The sequence below is a fragment of the Aedes albopictus genome, chromosome 2, assembly GCF_035046485.1.
Source record: "Aedes albopictus strain Foshan chromosome 2, AalbF5, whole genome shotgun sequence".
Lineage (NCBI taxonomy): Eukaryota > Metazoa > Arthropoda > Insecta > Diptera > Culicidae > Aedes > Aedes albopictus.
This window is the reverse complement of record NC_085137.1, coordinates 264,639,027-264,659,600: the sequence shown is the minus strand read 5'-3', so window position 1 is coordinate 264,659,600 and position 20,574 is coordinate 264,639,027. Positions and strand designations below refer to the sequence as shown.

Below are 20,574 nucleotides of genomic sequence, written 5' to 3'. Positions count from 1 at the left end.
AAACATAAGTTAATTTTGAGGGTGAAAAATTGAAATTTCAATGTTAAATGATTTCGGTGATGTTACAATAAGGGGAGCATTCTGATTATTCTATAGATGTATTCGTAGATGTCATCTAATGAAATATTATTTTGTTTGCGTATATTTTCGCGTATATTGTACGTATATTGTAAATCGATTATTTATTAATCGTTTATTTGGGAACAAAAAACTTCGACACCCCTAAAATCTTTTTTCAAGAAATGTCGCATTGCACGGTAAACTAAAATGGATCAAAATATAATTATTGACTTTTTCTGACAACAGGTGGTGCTGTAATCATTCGCCAACGGTGCCTCTATGTCGTTGCATGAGAAAACGCGAAGTGACCTATATTGTTAATATAGTATATTTGCTTTTATGATGACCGCAATAAACCTAGCAGTGTCGTTGTTTCGGCTTTTCCACCAACAGATGTCGTTCTTAATCGAACGGATCGCCATCTGTTGAGAGTTTTAACAGTTTTATTGTGGTAATACAGTCCGGATTCGCTGGTTGGGTCACGACTGCGCCCCGATTAGCGAATCGTGTTCGTTCGTTGGGGCAACTGACAACTGGTCAAAATGCTCTAGACACACGCAAGTGACGAGAAATACGTCACGGAACACTCACATACTTGCGTAAACGTTCTGTATACAGGAGCTGTGATGCGACGGCGGTCAGACGTCAAACTCGTTTTGACATCTATTTTGACATTGACAGTGCTTTTTAGTTGGGTTTTGCCCCAACCAGTGAACATTCAACCATCGAGACAGCCCATCTAACGAGCTCTCAACGAACGAATCGTCACTGTAATGATTGCCAGAAGGTTTACATATCGGAGGGTTTTGTTTACTCTTAAAATCTGTCTTTATGCATATCTTCAAGTATACTATAAAACATTTCATCAATGGTTTTCATAAAAACAGTCATAAAACTGTGAGTTTTAATTATTGCTGTGATAAAACCCTAATAAAAATCAAACAAAACCAACCAGCAATGGAATTGTTACTTGGGCTGTCCAGCGTCCCGCGAAACACTCCTCGCCGGCCATCATTTCGAGCAACGAGTGTACTAGGAACTATCCGAGCAAAACTCTAGTACTTCCTCGACGTTGTCATGTGCTAGTGACAGGTGTGCACGGGAGTGTTGGTGCACGAATCACTTGCAGCCACGACTACCAAAACATCAACAGAAGCCAGACTCACTACCAGAACGGTAGACATCATCTGTGTGTGCGTGTGCCCCTACAAGATACAGAGTGCATAACAGAGCCTGTCATCACTTTCGGGGGCAAGTTTGTACATAAGGCAACGTGTGTTACCATCATCCCGTTCTGGGCCGAGGCTACCTCGGCGCGCGTGTGTATCGGTGCAGAAGAAAACAAACAACCGTAATTTGTGGAGACTCGTAGCCGTGCGGTTAGGGTCACCAAGCTTCTAATCGCACCATGCTATGGGGTGAGGGTTCGATTCCCGCTCCGGGCGATGAAACTTTTCGTGAGAATAGTTTCTTCTCCGTATCCACTGGTGCATGCTCCGTGTGTCCCTTGTCTAATGTTTAGTTTCATTCAGTCTGTACAGCCTCTGGCTGAAGACGGTGTCCGCGTCTTTTTTTTTTTAATCAAGCCTGTGATCAGATCTCTCGGTCGATGGGTAATGTGCAAACGCAGAGTATAGTGAAGAGCTGCCAACAGTGAATAGTGCAATTGCATGTGAGCATATTCTACCGACAACAGGGAATCGCATGTTATGTGAAGGTGTGAAGGAAGAGACACACGATTGCGTGCACGTGAGCTGCCCATTGGCCAGCGGCAACATAGTTGCGCTCTGAAAGTGAATGTTTGCAATCAGTGAAAGTGTGATCCAGCTGGCTCGAATAATCAAGCGCTCCGAATTGAGCGATCGAATTTCCCGGCATCAGCGGCAAAGCAACAGCTGTTAAGGGGCCCCTTCATCGTCGCCGTCAACCACTTCATCGATACGGCATGGACCATCGGCAACGGTAAACGTAGGGTAGAACCGTAGATTGTAAGAATTTCTGTAATCAAAGAAAATGGGCTTCATACAATTTTGATTAATATTATACGTCAAGATAACATCTTAGCATCTATTGGCTGACCGAATATCTTAACGACAATGAGAGAGCTTTAGCCGGGCGGGAAAGACAAACGAAATAGATATTGTCCACCCAATTGGTATGGCATGGCATTCCGCCACACTTATTGATTTTGTTGATGTCAAATAGGGTCTCGTAATACATTCTGATTGGCTGTGTTTCGTGGTAAGACAAAGTATTCTTAAAAAAAAAAAACAAAGTGTATAACTCTACGCTTTTTAATTTTTCAGCAAAAAGAACAGCAGGAAAAATGGAAGGGTGTATGGTTTGCATGCAGAAACCTCCCACACGCTATGTCTGAACCAGCAGATTATAAAAATTGAATGTACATCGGGTTTCTTTCCATAAAACATCAGTATTCAAGCTATATTTTCATTTGCAGAAGGTTTTAAAATATTCTATCGGTAAAAAATTTTCCATACATTTTGTATGGGAGAGAAATTGGCCGAAAATGAGGATTTCAAGCAAATTTGTATGAAAAACGGTCAAAAAGATGGAAAAATCAAAATTTCCCCGATAGAATATTTTGAAACCTTCTGCAAATGAAAATATAGCTTGAATACTGATGTTTTATGGAAAGAAACCCGATGTACATGCAATTTTTATAATCTGCTGGTTCAGACATAGCGTGTCCCATAAAAGATATTTTTATTTATTACCTATGACGGCGCTTTATTCAAAAAACTGATATGAGGATCAAAATTCCTTTCGCATCATGCAACATAAATTATGCTACCGGAGTTAAGAACTACCAAAAAGTAACACAGCGTAACAATAATTAACTTTTTGTCTGTCTCAAGAGCAAACTTATGTGTCTCTGACAGATTTTGGGCCGCTGAATCCGAATCCGAGCTCAGATTTGCTCCAACACGTCACAATTTTGAGCTATACCTCAATTTATAGGGCAAAATATGCGATTTTGGGCTTTTTTGGCTGCAAGCCATTAAGCATGAAAATATTTTTTTAAGCAATCAAAAGGTTAATTGGTCAATGAACTTCTAAATTAACGACTCATGCACAATATTTCGTTTTACCAAATCGAATTTGAAAAGTCCCAAAAAAATGACCACGTGGTTTATGGACAGCCCCTAAGGCTTATGATTCCATAAATTTTCGTCATGATGCAGTGTACATGCGGCATGATTTCATGCCGCAAATTTTTCATTATTTGTACTAAACAAAGGAAATGTAGCGTCGAAGCTGTGTCACGGCAAAACTCGTCATGATATGATGCCGATTTTTCATGGTGTATATTTATAACATAAAAACATACATTTATCGCCCAATCATGACGCATTTTACCAGTTTCGGGTTCCGGATTTTTACACGTGTAGGAGGGACGGGAGAAGCAGAAATTCGAAATGGCTGTTACGCCCTTTTCAAATGTTGGTCTAGAAATGTCATTTTGATGATGCTCATAATAAACAATAATAGTCAAATGTATAGAATGTGTAACATTATTTTGGTTATTGAAATTCCACAAATTGGCGACGAGGATGGGATTCTTCATCCGTAGTTGTGTGAAATAGTGATTAGTGTTATTAGTGTTTACTGGGAAGTGCAAAATCGTGGACACCAGGACTTTTGTCAGGTGAATATAAAACCACAGACAAACAGACGTAACACCTTGAACGATTTTCATGAAAATACATCGCCCAGTTCACCAGTTTTCTACCATCACCTGGTGGAAAAGTTGCACGAATCACTGTGTTGTGCAATATCGTCAACAGAAGGCGCTAGTGTGAAACGTCAAACGCATAGAAAAACGATGCGCGCGCCTCTGGTTGTGAAAGCCCCAACTATGAAAATTTAAAATGATCGTTAAAAGCGTGGTCGACGGAAATTTCACAAGTGTTACGTCTGTTTGTCTGTGATAAAACTGTTTGTTGCATGAGCTACGCTCAAGAATTAAAAACTGATGAATATTGAGAATTCACATATGAGTCTGTGTGGAATGGATTTAATTGCTGCTACGCGACTTGGAAGCGGACTTGGATTAACGATGGAGCTTCGCAACGTGTAAGCGTGAATGTTAACTTTCATTTGATACGCGGCTTGGAAGCGGATTTGAATGAAAATTCATTTGGCCACGCGACACGATAGCGGAGATGAAAGCTTTAATTTGCTACGCGACATTAGAGCGGAAGAAACACATAGCATGGATGCGCGGCTTGATAGCGGAAACAAAAAAATGTAACAGATACGCAACATGTAAGCGGGAACTAAGCATTTTATTGGCTATGTGGCATGAAAAAGATTAAAAGTTGATTACGCAAAGACTAAAGAAATACGCGACAAGATAGCGGTTGATAAAGCTACGCAGCATGGGAGCGGAACTGTGATATATTCTCGGATTTATCACATAATATGATTCGAAGTGCCGCGATAAGACAGTAAGTGAATAAGCTTTGATTACCGATCCTAATAGAAATTTGGCAGTCATTTGATTTAAAAAAAATGGTTTGGACGGCATGGATGTCCTGAAAAGTGCTTTCTTGTTGAAATGGGAATTGGTGATAAACGATACAGGATTGCAGAAATAACCTTGTACTGGAGAGTGAGGTTTGGAGGCACATCTGAGGCACATTTGGAGGAAACTGAAACAAGTTAGTATTGCTTTGTATTCCATTATGATTGATGTTCAATTAGTATAGGCCATTACCAAGTGGAATTGTAGTCGGAAAATATGCATTGTGTTGTGTGAAAGCTTTCCTTACTTGGAGGATGGATTAAAAATGAATTTTTTAGATCTGTCAAAAGCTAGGGGCAAGACAGATACAGCGAGAGTAACTCTGTTATCGAAGTGTTTCTCAGAATTCCTCTGGATAGCTCTGGATCACTCTGGTTTTCCAGAAGTATTGCCTGATACCAAGGAAAAATCGAGCAGTCTTGCCCGATTTTCCCCTTCGTAGAGACGTTTCTGAATAGATTCGAACAAAAAGTGTTACTCAGGATTGCTCAGAGTTGCACCGGATTGCACAGTGCCTTGCCCCTAGGTCAAAAGTCGTCATTCAGTTTCAAGGGACAAGTGAGTGCATGTAGATGAATTAGCTTTTCATAGCAGATGCCGTTTGAAACGAAATTTCTTGTCAACTGCGATGGACGATTAACAGAATAGTTCCATGATTGTTGTCCTGAACTTAATTGATACACGCGAGGCCACATGGTAGAATGAGTAGAGGGTTTCCTTTTATAGGAGTGTTTTGTAATGTGTGTTGGTTGAAATCCGAAGTGACCTGGGGTGAGAAAATTGAGTTATTACCTACTTTTGTGTGTCGTAACTCGATTAGGATGAGTGAATGGTGCGCAATGCAAATAATCGATTCAGACTTACTTTGCATCTGTAACTTTGCATGTCGCACAAGTCGCGACTTCGATTTGGTGCTGCGACGATAATAATGATAATAATAAATGTGATTAACATGAATAGAATTTTTTTGGTATTTACATTGATTTTCTTATATGCTACTTATATACACTAGAGTGCAAGTTGATAGAGAGACTGGGTTTGCCAAAAGGGGACGCTACGCCAAGAAGAGGAGATGATTTGGCACCTGCCTACTTCATATTATTAGATGAAACCTAGTGCATCCATGAGCTTGGTTTGGTTGGATAACACCAGCTTTGTGCTCATTTCCGTTCGAATGCTGATATCTCAACGGCTGTTTGATATGCTATACATTTCGAATCGTTCGAGGGATTTCAGGTAACCATTGAGCAAACTAGCGGCTGCAACATGGTTTTGATGTTGTGTGTTTCCGTGGAAGGAAGGGGAAATATGTATGTTTGTGCTTCTTTATTCAAGGCTCGATTCTGAGTTACTATCCTGTTCCAAGAAGATAAGACATTCACTCGATGATCTTCATTTGAACAAATAGACCTGTGATATTAATATTCGAAAAAGGATTTAGAAGATTAAGTGTAATATCAAATAAAGAGTTTAAATAAAACCATTATGTATTAAAATGAACATTGTACCAAAAGGAATAAGTAACCCAAGAGGAGTCGTTGAATGAAGAGAGGGAACTTCATGTATGTTTTGGTGGTTGGATCAGATTAAAACGATAAATAAGTTTATAGTCAAGTTTATATAAATCATAATCATAACAATTATTAGATTTTGGGTTTCTAGTTAGACAACTGAAATGGTGTCGAATTTAATTGTGAATCTGACTATTTTTTTTGAAAATGATGAGTAATTATCAGATTATTCTTTGAATACATTTGGAATTACATTAACGTGGAATCTGAGGGGATTTTGATTTGTGCTTAATCGAGTATGGAGTCAAGCCATTTGAAAGTTCATGGAGTACTGTAATTGGTAGATGGGTGTTGCTTTATGATGGTTCAATGTTTAGACATCTTCAACATATCATTGTTCGCAGTTAATCGGTGTGTTTAATCAAAGAAGGAAAATATTAGAGGAATGCTTGGAGGAATGGAATGTTGTGGCTGTTATTTGAGTAATGAGTGACTTGATCGTTTGTGATATTTTTTATTATAGGAAATGAGCTGATCGCGACGGTATTGTTGTAAATAATCAATATTTCAAGTGTAACAACTCAGTACGTAAATTATTAACACAATGTTATTATCGAAATGTTATTGTTCATAACCTACATACTACAACAAGTAAATATACAGGACAGTAAGAGTTGGGAAAATGCTACATAGTACTTTCTTTGTGATGTTTGATAGGAAAATATGAAATTGGTTATTAGAGCGAGTCCATGCTGAGGATTTCGGGTTAGATTCCCGTTCGATCCAGGAATCTTCTGTAGTACAAGGTTTCTTGGATTTCCTTGTGATTGGAATGTTTTCGTGTCTGCTGCACGATGTAATTAACACAGTGAATAACTGTGAGTGATCGTAAAGGGCTGGGCATAGAAGTTAACTTTGTCTCAGTTGGAGCGTTATGCTGAGAAGAAGGGCGAGAAGAATAATAATCAAAAAAGAAGGAGAAGGAATAGTAGAAAAAGAAGGAAAAGTAGAACAAGGAAAAGTAGATGAAGAAGAAACAGTAGATGAAGAGAAAGAAGAGAATAGTTTCAACTAAAAGGCAAGCAAATCACTACTTCACCTGTGCTTGAACGAATCGAAGTGTACGGCTGGTTTGAATTTGAAAAGGAGTTTACATAGAGGTAAGTCATGTTTCTTTCATTAATTTTCGTATTTTATTCAATTACAGATGTGGGAGTTCGACCACCGCGACGGCCGATATCATCAACGCCAGCAGTCGACAATAGGTTCAACCATTTCATCAGATTCGTTGTCTGATGTGTTACAATGTAATCTACATGTGAGTTGATGCTACGATGAAGGGCGTCTTGTTTGCGTTGGTTATTGAAATACCACAGACGGTGATGAAATCGAGGCGGTTGAAGAATTCGTGTACTTGGGCTCACTGGTGACCACCGACAACGACACCAGCAAAGAAATTCAGAAGCGCATTGTGGCAGGAAATCGTGCTTACTTTGGACTACGCAGAACTTCTTCTCTCCTTCTTCTTGGCGTAACGTCCTCATTGGGACAAAGCCTGCATCTCAGCTTGGTGTTCTATGAGCACTTCCACAGTTATTAACTGACAGCTTCCTCTGCCAATGACCATTTTGCATGCGTATATCGTGTGGCAGGCACGAAGATACTTTATGCCCAAGGAAGTCAAGGAAATTTCCTTTACGAAAAGATCCTGGACCGACCGGGAATCGAACCCGTCACCCTCAGCATGGTCATGCTGAATACCCGTGCGTTTACCGCCTCAGCTATATGGGCCCTCCGCAGAACTCTACGATCGAATAAAGTTCGCCGTAACACGAAGTTAACCATCTACAAAACGCTGATTAGACCGGTCGTCCGCTATGGGCACGAAACATGGACCCTACGTGCAGAGGACCAACGCGCCCTTGGAGTTTTTGAACGGAAGGTGTTGCGTACCATCACGAACTCAGACCACAGGATGAACACACTCAGGAATGTCACAAAGCACGAACAGAATAGTACCTAGTAATATTTGCAATATTCAACGTAAAAATCAAAGCTGCAAGGCGAGGCAAAAAAATACATTGCACTCCAGCGTAAACGACATTGACATTGACATTTTACATTACTTTGTAGAACATTGCAACTTTCCAAAACTACGCGTTTTTGAAATATGTATATGAATAAAACCATTTTTGGGAATCCATTCATTAAGTACGTCTGTTTCTTGAAACAATGGATAGATAGAGGGTTGGTGTCTTCGGCAAAGTTATTTGTATTGAGCATATCTAAAACTTTGTTGAAGACATTATATTGAAAAAAACGAGAAATAAAAAAGTCGGATTTTGCAGTGCCACCTGTGGCAAAGTTGCAAACCAAAGTCAAACGTTATCGGACGCGCCCTATTTTTTGAAAATTTTCATCCGAAGACATCATGTCGATAAAATCACGTTTAAAGACGCTACAAGTTTACGTATTTGGCCATTCGTCCCTCCGTGCATTGCCCTACCGCGAAAACCGGCTGACCCACGAAAAATGTTGCGCGATTCTGATCCCGGATTTCACACTCGCGATCCCATTGCTCAATCATGAAAACCGATTGACCCACGAAACTTGTTGCGCGATTCTGATCCCGGAATTCGCACTAACGGCCCGGCGTCCTTCCGTGAATACCGACTGACTCACGAAAATTATTGCGCTCTATATGCTTGTGAATACGGTATTTTTTTTCAAGTGTGCAGGAGATTCCTGCTGATCTTGAAGGATCGCAATTATCCGTTATCGTCATTACTGTAGCTTTTGGTGGTAGACGAGCTCCATGAAAAGTTAGCGAATCAGTATTCAGAGGTAATAAGATAACCAGATGAAATGCGATGTCAAATAATCGTTAGTTTGCGTTAAATATACCTTTTATGGCCGGAACAAATCTCATTTTCTTCTTTTGTCACTTTACTCGTTGATTCGTCTAGGGGAGGATGATAAATAATAAATGTATTTGATGAAAAATTACCCAAACAATTAGGCAAAATCAAAAAAAACTCATCGGATTTGTTAAGAAATTTTCTCGGCAACTCAAATTCACTTCAAATTTTTTGAATAATTTATTCGTGTCGAATTTCGACCAAAATTTTCCGATGGGGGGAGGGTGACATAAGAGATAATCGAAATTTGTGTCAGCCTAATGGTGTAGGATATTAAAATTTTACGTAAATCCCTAAAACAGTTATTTTGTTGTTTCCTTTGCCAAAAGAGAGAAAGTAAACCATTTTTAAATGTGATTCAAATTGAATTTCCGGACGAAAGTAAAGGTTCAAAGATTTAAAATTTTAGTTGTTTAGTTGCAATTGTTGCCACGTTTGTGGTCCTCGGGCTACTTCTAAAATAACGGTTTCATTTATGGCCTCACCTTCAATCGTTTATTCCCTCATCCTCAGGGCAAACTACAATTTATTTGCAATGTACATGTAAAGATTTTCAATACTAAATGAATTTAAAAGTAATATTTGTAACATAACAGTGCTTTTTTCTATGTTTTGACACATTTCTGGTTTGAAGCTACTCACGATGTTATTTTTTTTATTTCCAGGGTTGTAGTATTTATAGCTGATGGATTGAGAGCTGAATCATTTCTTCAACATGGAGCAAATCGAACTACATATTTGCAAGAAGTAATCGTTTCGAAAGGTGCATTCGGAATATCGAACACTCGTGTTCCAACAGAATCCAGGCCAGGACATGTGGCGCTTTTTGCAGGTTGGTTAAAAAAAAACAAATAAGTTTCTTGTAGACTAATGATACTAAATTTTAAATTTTAGGCCTTTATGAAGATCCAAGCGCAATATTTAAAGGCTGGAAAGAGAACCCTGTTGAATTTGATTCCGTTTTTAATCGCAGCCAAGCAACTTATAGTTGGGGAAGTCCCGACATTTTATCGATCTTTTCAAATAAAATGGACCCTGGCAAAATTTTTGCAGACAGTTATTCAGCTGAAGTAGAGCAATTTTCTACGACATCAAATACAAGTGTACTGGATTTGTGGGTATTTGATAAGGTGAAACTTTTTTTGGAAAATGCGGAAAATGTCAAAGCTATATCATCGAAGAAAAAAGTGATACTTTTCTTGCATTTATTAGGAATGGATACATCTGGTCATGTGCACAAACCGTATTCAAGGTACCTAAACCATTAATAGTTTAATCCGTTTTTGCTAAAAATAACCGGGAATTCCTATCCAGTCTTTTTACAGAGAATCTTATTGTCGTCGATCGTGGTATCAAACAGATTGTTCAACTGATAGATCGAGTAACGAATAATGATCAAAAAACTGCGTATGTATTCACGTCCGATCACGGAATGACGGATAAAGGATCACATGGATCTGGTCATCCTGTGGAAACCGAAACACCATTCGTTGCTTGGGGAGCTGGCGTTCAGCATTGGAAAGATACCTGGGTGGAAAACTCGGTGTAAGTAAAATCAAGTATAAAATAGGAAGTTTTTTAAAAGTTCAACATATTTGGCTTCTGCTGCGGAAGTCTTGTAGCAGTAATTTACAACATTTTTTCCCTTGCCAAGTTCGCAGGGGTTGACGGTATTGAAGGGAAGGAGTTTCATTTTGATTATTGTAATGTAGTGTTCTTTAGTGAAACATATCACCTATTTAACATTTTAATGCGCCTCCAACGGTTCATCACGAACTGGCTGCTGCAGTATGGCTGATCATATGCATCAGACATTCTCGATAAACACGGAGGAACCACCGGGGCTCAGTAGAGTCTATTCCCAAGCAATAGTTCCAAGGCGGTTGCATTTGAGACGGTTTTGATGATCGTTACAAATCCTAATAAAAGTAATATAAGATTTGTGACAGGTTTTGGAACCTTTTACAGCCAGCTGACTTCAAAATGTTGCTTGGGCTCTATTTCCCACGTTTCTCGGTTGATTTTGATTAGTAACGCTTTTTCGAATTTTTACAATGTTAGTTGGTCATATTTTCTTTAAATAAAGCAATTAAAATCGACAAAAAAATTAATAGTGGGAAGGAAATTTGCAGCACTTAATTGTGCTGATAGATTCAAAGCTAATGTGCAAACACTTAAACGCATTGTTTACGTCAGTGCGTTCGACGTGACATTTTGCGTTGCGTTGCGTTGCGTGGTAACGGCGTAATTCATAGATTGCATACTGAAAGTTGTCATGTTTAAACTTTAATACTAATTGCTTATGGAATGCTGTTTGGGAAGGAACAGCTTTCCAATAAGAGGTTGAAGTAAAAAAGACATGAAACCTCCCATTGCTGGCCACGCCCATCTTCTCCGTTATGAGAATAGGAAAGGATGTGATGATATGACACCTACTTTATGAAAGACCAGCGACTCACCGGCGCCCCCATAGGTGTCAAGGAGTTGGATATTTGGAATGGGTTGATAGGGGATTCACTATAAGCGAGGCGGCAAAATTCAGATTGTGTAAGTGGATTTGAGTAGATCATGTAGATGTGTTGGTATGAGTGTAAGTGTTTTATTATATCACCAACGTTGGGAGTGACGTAACTAAAAGATTTTGTCACTCCGTGGGCCTTTTCGCTTCCGGGATGGGGCACAGGCATTTGGACCATGTGTCCTGGCTAACAAGCCTAGACTTCAGCCAGGCCTCTTTAGGGAGGCTCTCTTTGTTCACTTTCTCTTTCAATTATTGCAATGTAATGGTACACTTTTCAACTACTTTTGCAGTACAAATCAAAAGACGATTGTTTTGATCATCGTTGCATGGGCAAGGAGACAATCATAATTCAAATAAAAAGCTGAGATATTAACGAAAGAGAGAGAAAGCAAAGAGAGCCTCTCTTCTGCAGATAGGACCTTTAGACATGTTTGGCCTGAAGTAGCTTAGCCTTGAATGAATACGTACATGATAAAATTTCAAAAGAATTTTAGTGGGAACAAAACTACGAACTCTTCTCAGTACACCACACAAAGATGAAATTTTATTACATACATGTTTAATGTGGACATCCCACGACAAGATACTATCTATATGTACACCTAAATATTTAAAAACATAAACTTGCTCTATTTCATCTGATCCTAGTTTTGGGCTTATAAGTTGGAGTAGAGTTTTCCTCGTAGAATGAAATATCATGAACTTAGTTTTGGTTAAATTTAAGGATAATAAATTACATGTGAAATAACAGTGAAGCTTCTCTAAGGCATGGTTCATATTAGTAATAATGGTGTGAGGATTGCTATTTGGATAAAACAAGGCAGTGTCATCCGCAAAAAGCCTTGCAGTTCCTTTGAGGCCAATTCTGCATATATCATTTATGTAAAGTAAGAAAAGCAACGGCCCGATATTACTACCTTGGGGAACCCCCGTATGGATTAGCATTGGGCAAATCTGGCTGAGACATCGATTTTTGTGGATTGATTCGAATCGGATCAGAAGACTCGATTCACTGATTTTATCCGATGCTTTGAATCGATGTTTTCACATCGATTCGATATTATGAAATATTACAAAACTATAAAATGATTCGTTTGATGCATGTAGTTCATGTTCATGGTATGTTTGATATATCGAAATAACTTCAATATCTGAATTGGAGATTGAACATTTCGCGACACTGATTCGAAAATGGATGTTATAAGACAGTACAATCTGAAAAAAAAGAAATTTAATATTTTTGAATCGAAAGAATAATCCTGATATCCTGATATTTTCCAGATCTTTGAGAAGTATTCCCATTTGATAATTAGATAAAATCCCGCGCACTGCTGAGAGAAATTTCCCCAGAATATTTAAAGAGAGTCCTCCAGAATTCTGAAAGGAGTTCCTCTTGAATTATGAGAAAGATTTCTTCAGAATGCTGACAATGATCCTGAGCATTTCATATAAGAATCCTGAGCGACATTAGCTAGAAAAGAAAGCAAGACTCTTCCGGTATTTTGGTCGAAATTATCTCTGAATTAAGGATTCTCCTAGAATCCTGAGAAAGATTACTCCATATCTATGAGACGGATTGTCTCAGAATCCTGAGAGGAATTCTCCCAAAATTCTGTGATTGTCCGTCTCAGAATTCTAAGAGAAGCTTTCCTTTGGGGCTCTCCAATTTTTTTTTTCAGAATCCTAAGATGAATTCTCCCAGAATCCTGTGTGGAATTCCAAGAGCAATTCTTCTACATTATTGAAATAAATTCACCTAGAATACTGAGAGAGATTCTCACAAAAGATTTTCGGAATTCTAAGATGAATTCCCAAAAAAAACTTATAAGATATGTCCCAGGGCCCATATGGCCGAGGCGGTAAACGCACGGGTATTCAGCATGACCATGCTGAGGGTGACGGGTTCGATTCCCGGTCGGTCCAAGATCTTTTCGTAAAGGAAATTTCCTTGACTTCCTTGGGCATAGAGCATCTTCGTGCCTGCCACACGATATACACATGCAAAATGGTCATTGGCAGAGGAAGCTCTCAGTTAATAACTGTGGAAGTGCTCATAGAACACTAAGCTGAGAAGCAGGCTTTGTCCCAGTGAGGACGTTACGCCAAGAAGAGGAGAGAGAGAGAGAGGAGGATATGTCCCAGAATCGTGAAAAGGGTAGCTTAAAACCCGATGAAGGATTACTCCAAAATCATGAGAGAGGTTCCCTCAAAATACTGGGCGGGATGCCAAAGAAACCAGAGATATAGTTTCACAGTATACTGGGAGATAAGTTTCCCTTAGAATCCTGAGAAGAATTCCTCCAGAATCCTTTTAAGTATTCTTCCAGAATTCCCCTAAAGTCCTGGATGGAATCCTTTAGAATGCTAAGAATAATCCTGCCAGAATCCCGAATGAATTTTACGAATGATTCACCCAGAATCCTGAGAGGGATCATAAGAGGGGTTCTTTCAGATTCTTAAGAGAAATATGTATATATAAACCTAAGAAGTATTTTTCCGAAAATCTGATAAGGATTCTTCTTGGAAGGGATTACGAAAACTTCTAGAATGGACTTCCCCAGCATCCTGAGAAGGATTCTCTGGAATTCTGAGAGGTATTTTCACATAAAACAGAAACAATACCGCAGATTCCTGAAAGACATTCCCCCAGAATCTTCGAAACGACTCCCCCAAACTCCTGAAAGGGATTATCCCAGAACTCTGACAGTGATTCTTCTAGAATACTTTAAATCTCAATAGAATCTTTTTTTTTCATGATTACTAAGAGGGACTCTCCCACAATCCTGAAAGTGATTTCTGGGAACAACTGCTCAAGAATATAGAAAGCAGAATTCTACTGGGATTCTCGTAGAATGAAGAGAAGAATTTCTTCCGAACTTTAAATCTATGCGACGGATTCGCCACAACTCTGAGAATGCTGAGTATGATTCATCAAGAAGTTTGAGAAGAGTTCTTGAGAAAGCTAAGAAAGATTTCCTCAGAATTTTGAGTGAGATTCTAAGTGAGGGTCTTCCAGAATGCTTAGTGGAATCAACCCAGATCATCCAGAAATTTCTCAGAATCCTGAACCTTGTGAACCTTCACCCTTGGTAGGGACCCCTGGTAGTAAATAACCCAAAATCTTGAAATGAATTCCATTAGAATCCAAAGATTCCTTAGAATTCTGATAGGCATTCCCATAACACTACTGAGAACAAATTTTGTTTATGATTTCCATTTCAACATTTCTATCCCGAAAGTCCATTGATCTTTTTTTCGATTTATTTGGCAGGATGACAAGGTATTAAATTATATTCTTCGATTTTATTGTACGAGTCGCTTAATTTTTATTTTTTTTTTCGCAATGCGATATCGCTCTGTTTTTCGCCATAAATCATCACAGAAATTTTTGCAGAATATCTGAAAACGGTGTGCTGTTCCTTCTTGTAAATAAATTACTGATTTCTCTTAGAAATGTCGTCAAAATAATCACTTGTATTATCTCTAGTGATTATTGAAATCAACTCCGCAGAAAATTTCGCCTGGACTTAAGAACAAAATATCTCAACGAATATCTTTACGAAATCGTCAACAAATATTTCAAAGATTATCAAAGTCCTGCAGAGGTAAGGGATTGTTTATCCGTTTTCTTTTGAAAATTCTGCGAATTTTCCTCATAATTGAAACGTTAATGTACAAGCAATTCATCAGGGCTGTTGAATATCATATAACAACACAGTATTCTTAAGGGATAACTCCAGAAACATTTAAAAATATTTGCAACAGTTTACATACATATTTCACATATTGTAAAAATGTTGAACATTGCCATAAATTTCAAGAATACTACCAGAACAATCTAGCTTAAAATAAATCATTTTCCTTTAGGAACTTGTCCGGAGTTTCCTACAGGAATACCTCAGATAACTTCTCCTGGGATTCCTCCAGAGATTCATCCAAAGCTTCCTTTACAAATGCCTCCAGTAATTTATTCAAGAATACCTTCAGGGATTCCTCCAGAAAGTGCTCCAGAGATTTCTCCAAGTTTCCTCCCTAGATTCCTTGATTCATACCTTTAGGGGTTTCTCCAGTAATTCGTCCAGAGATTTCCTCACGAGTTTTTCGAATAATTCGTCCAGGGATTCCTCCAGAAATTCCACCAAGGATGCCTCCTGAGATTCCTTTAGGAATTCTTACAGGAATTCCAAAGCTTCCTCCACAAATTCTTCCAAGGCTTTCTTCACGAATTCCTCCAGGAATACCACCTGGGTTTTCCGATTCCTCCATGGATTCTTCTAAGAATTCCGGGGAATTCTCTAGGTACAGGGTGCGGCAGGAAAAAATGCGAAAAGTTCAAGGCACTATTACACGCTAAATATGGGATATATATGACTATTTTTTCATGACAGTGTATCAGTCAATGTCTATATTCTAGTACTGAAAAATAAAAATGAAAACATTTGATGTTTAACACGTGATAATGTAGGCCTAATTAGCGGATATCATTAAACTGCGCGCCCAATGGTCATTAAACAAAATGACTATAACAGTAACAAAATTAGCTCAAATTCGATGAACAACCAGACCACACTGATCCAGAGCCATGTAGTTTCACATAGCAGATGAAATAAGTACATATATTTGATGATATTGTAGAGAAAATCAAAAATTTTGTTTTATCACATGTGAAATTTAGCGACCTGTGCGATTTTCTGCGGTTTGAAAATTCTGGTTGTCTTCATCTTCAGGCGCCGCCCTGTAAAGGTTAGTGACCAAAATGGGAAATTTTTTAATTAACTTTTCAGAAAACTAGCCTATTATAGATCATGGAACGTTGGAACTTAAATTGGTTAATGTCAAATGGACGAAAATGAGGTTTGAAGTTGAAAAACACTTTCGCATTTTTTCCTGCCGCATACTGTATTCCTTCAAGGGTTTCTCCAGGCATTTCGCCAGTGATTACACCAGAAATTCCTACAGGGATTCTTTACATTTTCCTCTAGGGATTCCTCCAAGAGTTCTCGAAGAACTCCAAAGGAGCAATTTCTACAGAAATTACAACAGGAATTCCTGCAGAAATTCTTCTTGTAATTCCTGCAGAGTTTCCTCCAAAAATGCGTCTACGAATTCCTCCAGAAATAGTCTAAAAGCTCTTTCAGGAATGCCTCTAGGAATTCCTCCAAGCATTCCTCTAGCAATTTCTTTGGAAATTTCAACATGAATTCCTTCAGATATTCCTCCAAAAGCTCCGACAGAATTTTGTGCAGGAATGTCTCTAGGAAAACTTCCAGAATTTCCCTTAAAGTTCCTCCAGGAATGCCTCTAGGGAATCCTCCAGAAATTCATCCAGGGACTCCTCCAGGAATACCTCCAGGGTTTCCTCCACAGATTCCTTCATGGATTCTTCTAAGAATTCCGCCAGGGAATTCTCAAGGCATTCCTTCCAGGATTTCTCCAGGCATTTCCCCAGTGATTACACTATAAATTCCTACAGGGATTCTTTACAATTTTCCTCCAAAATTTTCTTCACAAATTCCCCCATGAATTAGTCCAAGAATTCCTTCAAGGTTTCCTCTAGAAGGTTTTCCAGGGATTCTTTCAGGTTTCCTCCCTGGATTTCTTGGTTATTACCTACAGGTTTTCCTTTAGTAATTTCCTACCTTAGATGCCTCCAGAAATTCCACATGGGATTCCTTCAAAAATTCCTCCACGAACTCCTGCATAAATTCCTCCGCTGATTCCTGTAGAGATTCCTCTAGCGATTCCTCTAGGAATTCCATCAGGAATTTTTCTAGGAATCCCTTCATGGAATCCTCCAAGTATTCTTTCAAAGAATGCTCCATGTATTACTTCAGGATCCCTCTAGGCATTCCTTCAGGAATTCCTCTAGGAATTCTTTCAGAGATTTTTTTGGACATTCCTCCTGTTTTTACTCCAGGGATTCTTCCAAGGCTTCCTCCAAATTTGTCCTCACAAGTTCCGCCAGGGATTTTTCCAATAGTTTCTCCAGGGATTGCTTCTAGATTTCTTTCAAGAATTTCTCCAGAATTCCTCCAAGGATTGTAACAGGGATTATTCCATGAATTCCTCCAGAGACTCCAGCAGAGTTAGCTCCAGGGTCTGCTTCAGGATTTTTTTTTCCTGGAATTACAGATGCTCTTCCACGCATTCTTCCAAAGATTCCTAAAAAAATCCTCTAGGAATTATGTTATCTATTTCGCCAGAGGCTCTTCTAGGAATTTCACTAGGGTTTTTTTTTTCAGGGATTCCTCCATGGATTTCCCTAGAGATTCGTCCAGGGATTCCTTCTAATATTTTTCCAGGGAAGTTTTCAGGCATTCCTTCTGAGTTTTCTTCAGGCGATTTCCAGGGATTCTTCCAGAAAGTGCTTTAGAGATTACTAGATTACTTCGGTTATTCCTCCAGAAGAGATTCTTCCAGGAATTTCTTCAAAGAGTCCTCAAGCAACTCCTCCAGAGTTTCCTCCAGGGATAACTCAAAGAACTTCTCTTGGGATTTCTCCAGGAATTCTTTCAGGGATAACTGTGGAAATATGATTTGGAGAAATTCCTCATTGAATCCCTGGAGGAATTCCTAGAAGATTTCCTTGAGAGATCCATGGAAAAATTAGTGAAGGATCCTTGGAGGAGGAATTTCCGTAGAAATATCTGGAGAAATTCCCTTAGAAATCCCAAGACAAACTCCTGGAGGAATTCTTAAAGAAATTCCTATAGAAATCGTCAAAAGAATTCCTGAGGGAACTCCTGAAGTAATCCCTAGGAGAGTTGCTGGAGAAATCTTTTAAGGAATTTCCAGAAGAATGCTTGGAAGAGTTACTGACAAAATCTCTGGAGCAATCTCTGGAGGAATACCTCGAAGCATCACTGTAGAAATTGATGTAGGAATTGCTGAAAAATCACTGTTAAATTTCTGGGGCAATCCTTGCAGGAGCCTTTAGAGAAATTTTCAATGGATTCCTGGGAAGGGAATTTCTTGAAAAATTCGTGCAGGTATTCCTGGAGGAATCTCTTACGGAACTCCTGAAGTAATCCCTAGGAGAGTTGCTGGAGAAATCTTTTAAGGAATTTCCAGAAGAATGCTTGGAAGAGTTACTGACAAAATCTCTGGAGCAATCTCTGGAGGAATACCTCGAAGCATCACTGTAGAAATTGATGTAAGAATTGCTGAAAAATCACTGTTAAATTTCTTTGGCAATCCTTGCAGGAGCCTTTAGAGAAATTTTCAATGGATTCCTGGGAAGGGAATTTCTTGAAAAATTCGTGCAGGTATTCCTGGAGGAATCTCTTACGAAATTTCTGGAGGAATCCTCGAAGGAATTCCTGGAGGAGTCCCTGGATGAATTTCTGGAGGATTCCCTAGAGGCATTCCTGGAGGAACTTTAAGGGAAATTCTGGAAGTTTTCCTAGAGACATTCTTGCATAAAATTCTGCCGGAGCTTTTGGAGGAATATCTGAAGGAATTCATGTTGAAATCTCCAAAGAAATTGCTAGAGGAATGCTTGGAGGAATTCCTAGAGGCATTCCTGAAAGAGCTTTTAGACTATTTCTGGAGGAATCCGTAGACGCATTTTTGGAGGAAATTCTGCAGGAATTACAAGAAGAATTTCTGCAGGAATTCCTGTTGTAATTTCTGTAGAAATTGCTCCTTTGGAGTTCTTCGAGAACTCTTGGAGGAATCCCTAGAGGAAAATGTAAAGAATCCCTGTAGGAATTTCTGGTGTAATCACTGGCGAAATGCCTGGAGAAACCCTTGAAGGAATACCTGGAGAATTCCCCGGAATTCTTAGACGAATCCATGGAGGAATCGGAAAACCCAGGTGGTATTCCTGGAGGAATTCGTGAAGAAAGCCTTGGAAGAATTTGTGGAGGAAGCTTTGGAATTCCTGTAGGAATTCCTAAAGGAATCTCAGGAGGCATCCTTGGTGGAATTTCTGGAGGAATCCCTGGACGAATTATTCGAAAAGCTCGTGAGGAAATCTCTGGACGAATTACTGGAGAAACCCCTAAAGGTATGAATCAAGGAATCTAGGGAGGAAACTTGGAGAAATCTCTGGAGCACTTTCTGGAGGAATCCCTGAAGGTATTCTTGAATAAATTACTGGAGGCATTTGTAAAGGAAACTTTGGATGAATCTCTGGAGGAATCCCAGGAGAAGTTATCTGAGGTATTCCTGTAGGAAACTCCGGACAAGTTCCTAAAGGAATCTCTGAAAGAATTCTTAGAATAATTTCTGTTGGTAAAAAGCTGAAGCAATATTTGGAGCAGCTCGTAGAAAAATCTCTGGAGCAACTCCTGAACGAAATTTTGGAATTTTGAAGTCTTTGAGAAATTACTGAAGCAATTTCTGGAGGAAACTTTGAAAAAATCCCTGGAGAAATCCTTGGGAGAATTTCTGATAGAATCCCTGAAGAAAATCCTGGGGAAATCTTTGAGGAAATTCCTGGAAAATCTCTAAAGGAATTGCTGAAGGAATCCCTGAAGGAATTCCTGGAGGATTGCTTTGTGGAATCCATGGAATACTATCTCTTGAAGGTATTCCTGATCAAATCCCTGGGGGAATTCCCGGAGGAATCCCTTGATAAATTTCTGCAGGAAATTCTGAAGGAATTCCTTGAGCAATCCAAGAATTTCTGGAGAATTTTTTTAGAGAAATTCCTATAGAAATCATCAGAGGAATTTCTGAGCGAACTCCAGAAGGAATCCCTGGAAGAGTTCCTAGAGATATTTTTAAAGGAATTACTTTAAAAATGCCTGCATCAATTACTGACTAAGTCTCTGGAGCAATCCCTGGAGGAATACCTGGACGCATCATTGGAGAAATTGATGTAGGAATTGCTGAAAAAAATACTGTTGAATTTCTGGGGCAATCCTTGCAGAAGTCTGCGATTTCTGAAGAATTCATACAGGTATTCCTGGATAAATCACTTACAAAGTTTCTGGAGGAATACTTGAAGGAATTTCTGGAGGAGTTCCTGGAAGATTTTCTGGCGGATTTCTAGAGGCATTTCTGGAGGAACTT

At 39.0% G+C, this 20,574-nt stretch overlaps 1 protein-coding gene across 1 annotated transcript in view; it reads left to right on the top strand.

Annotated features, from left to right (window-relative positions):
• Positions 1–20,574, top strand: part of LOC109411792 (GPI ethanolamine phosphate transferase 1-like) — a 206,913-nt gene that overhangs the window by 47,480 nt on the left and 138,859 nt on the right. Inside the window, exons 3-5 of the mRNA XM_062851741.1 lie at positions 9,701–9,867; positions 9,930–10,287; positions 10,350–10,580. Coding sequence (XP_062707725.1) covers positions 9,701–9,867; positions 9,930–10,287; positions 10,350–10,580 — 756 coding nt within the window. The remainder of the gene's footprint in view (positions 1–9,700; positions 9,868–9,929; positions 10,288–10,349; positions 10,581–20,574) is intronic.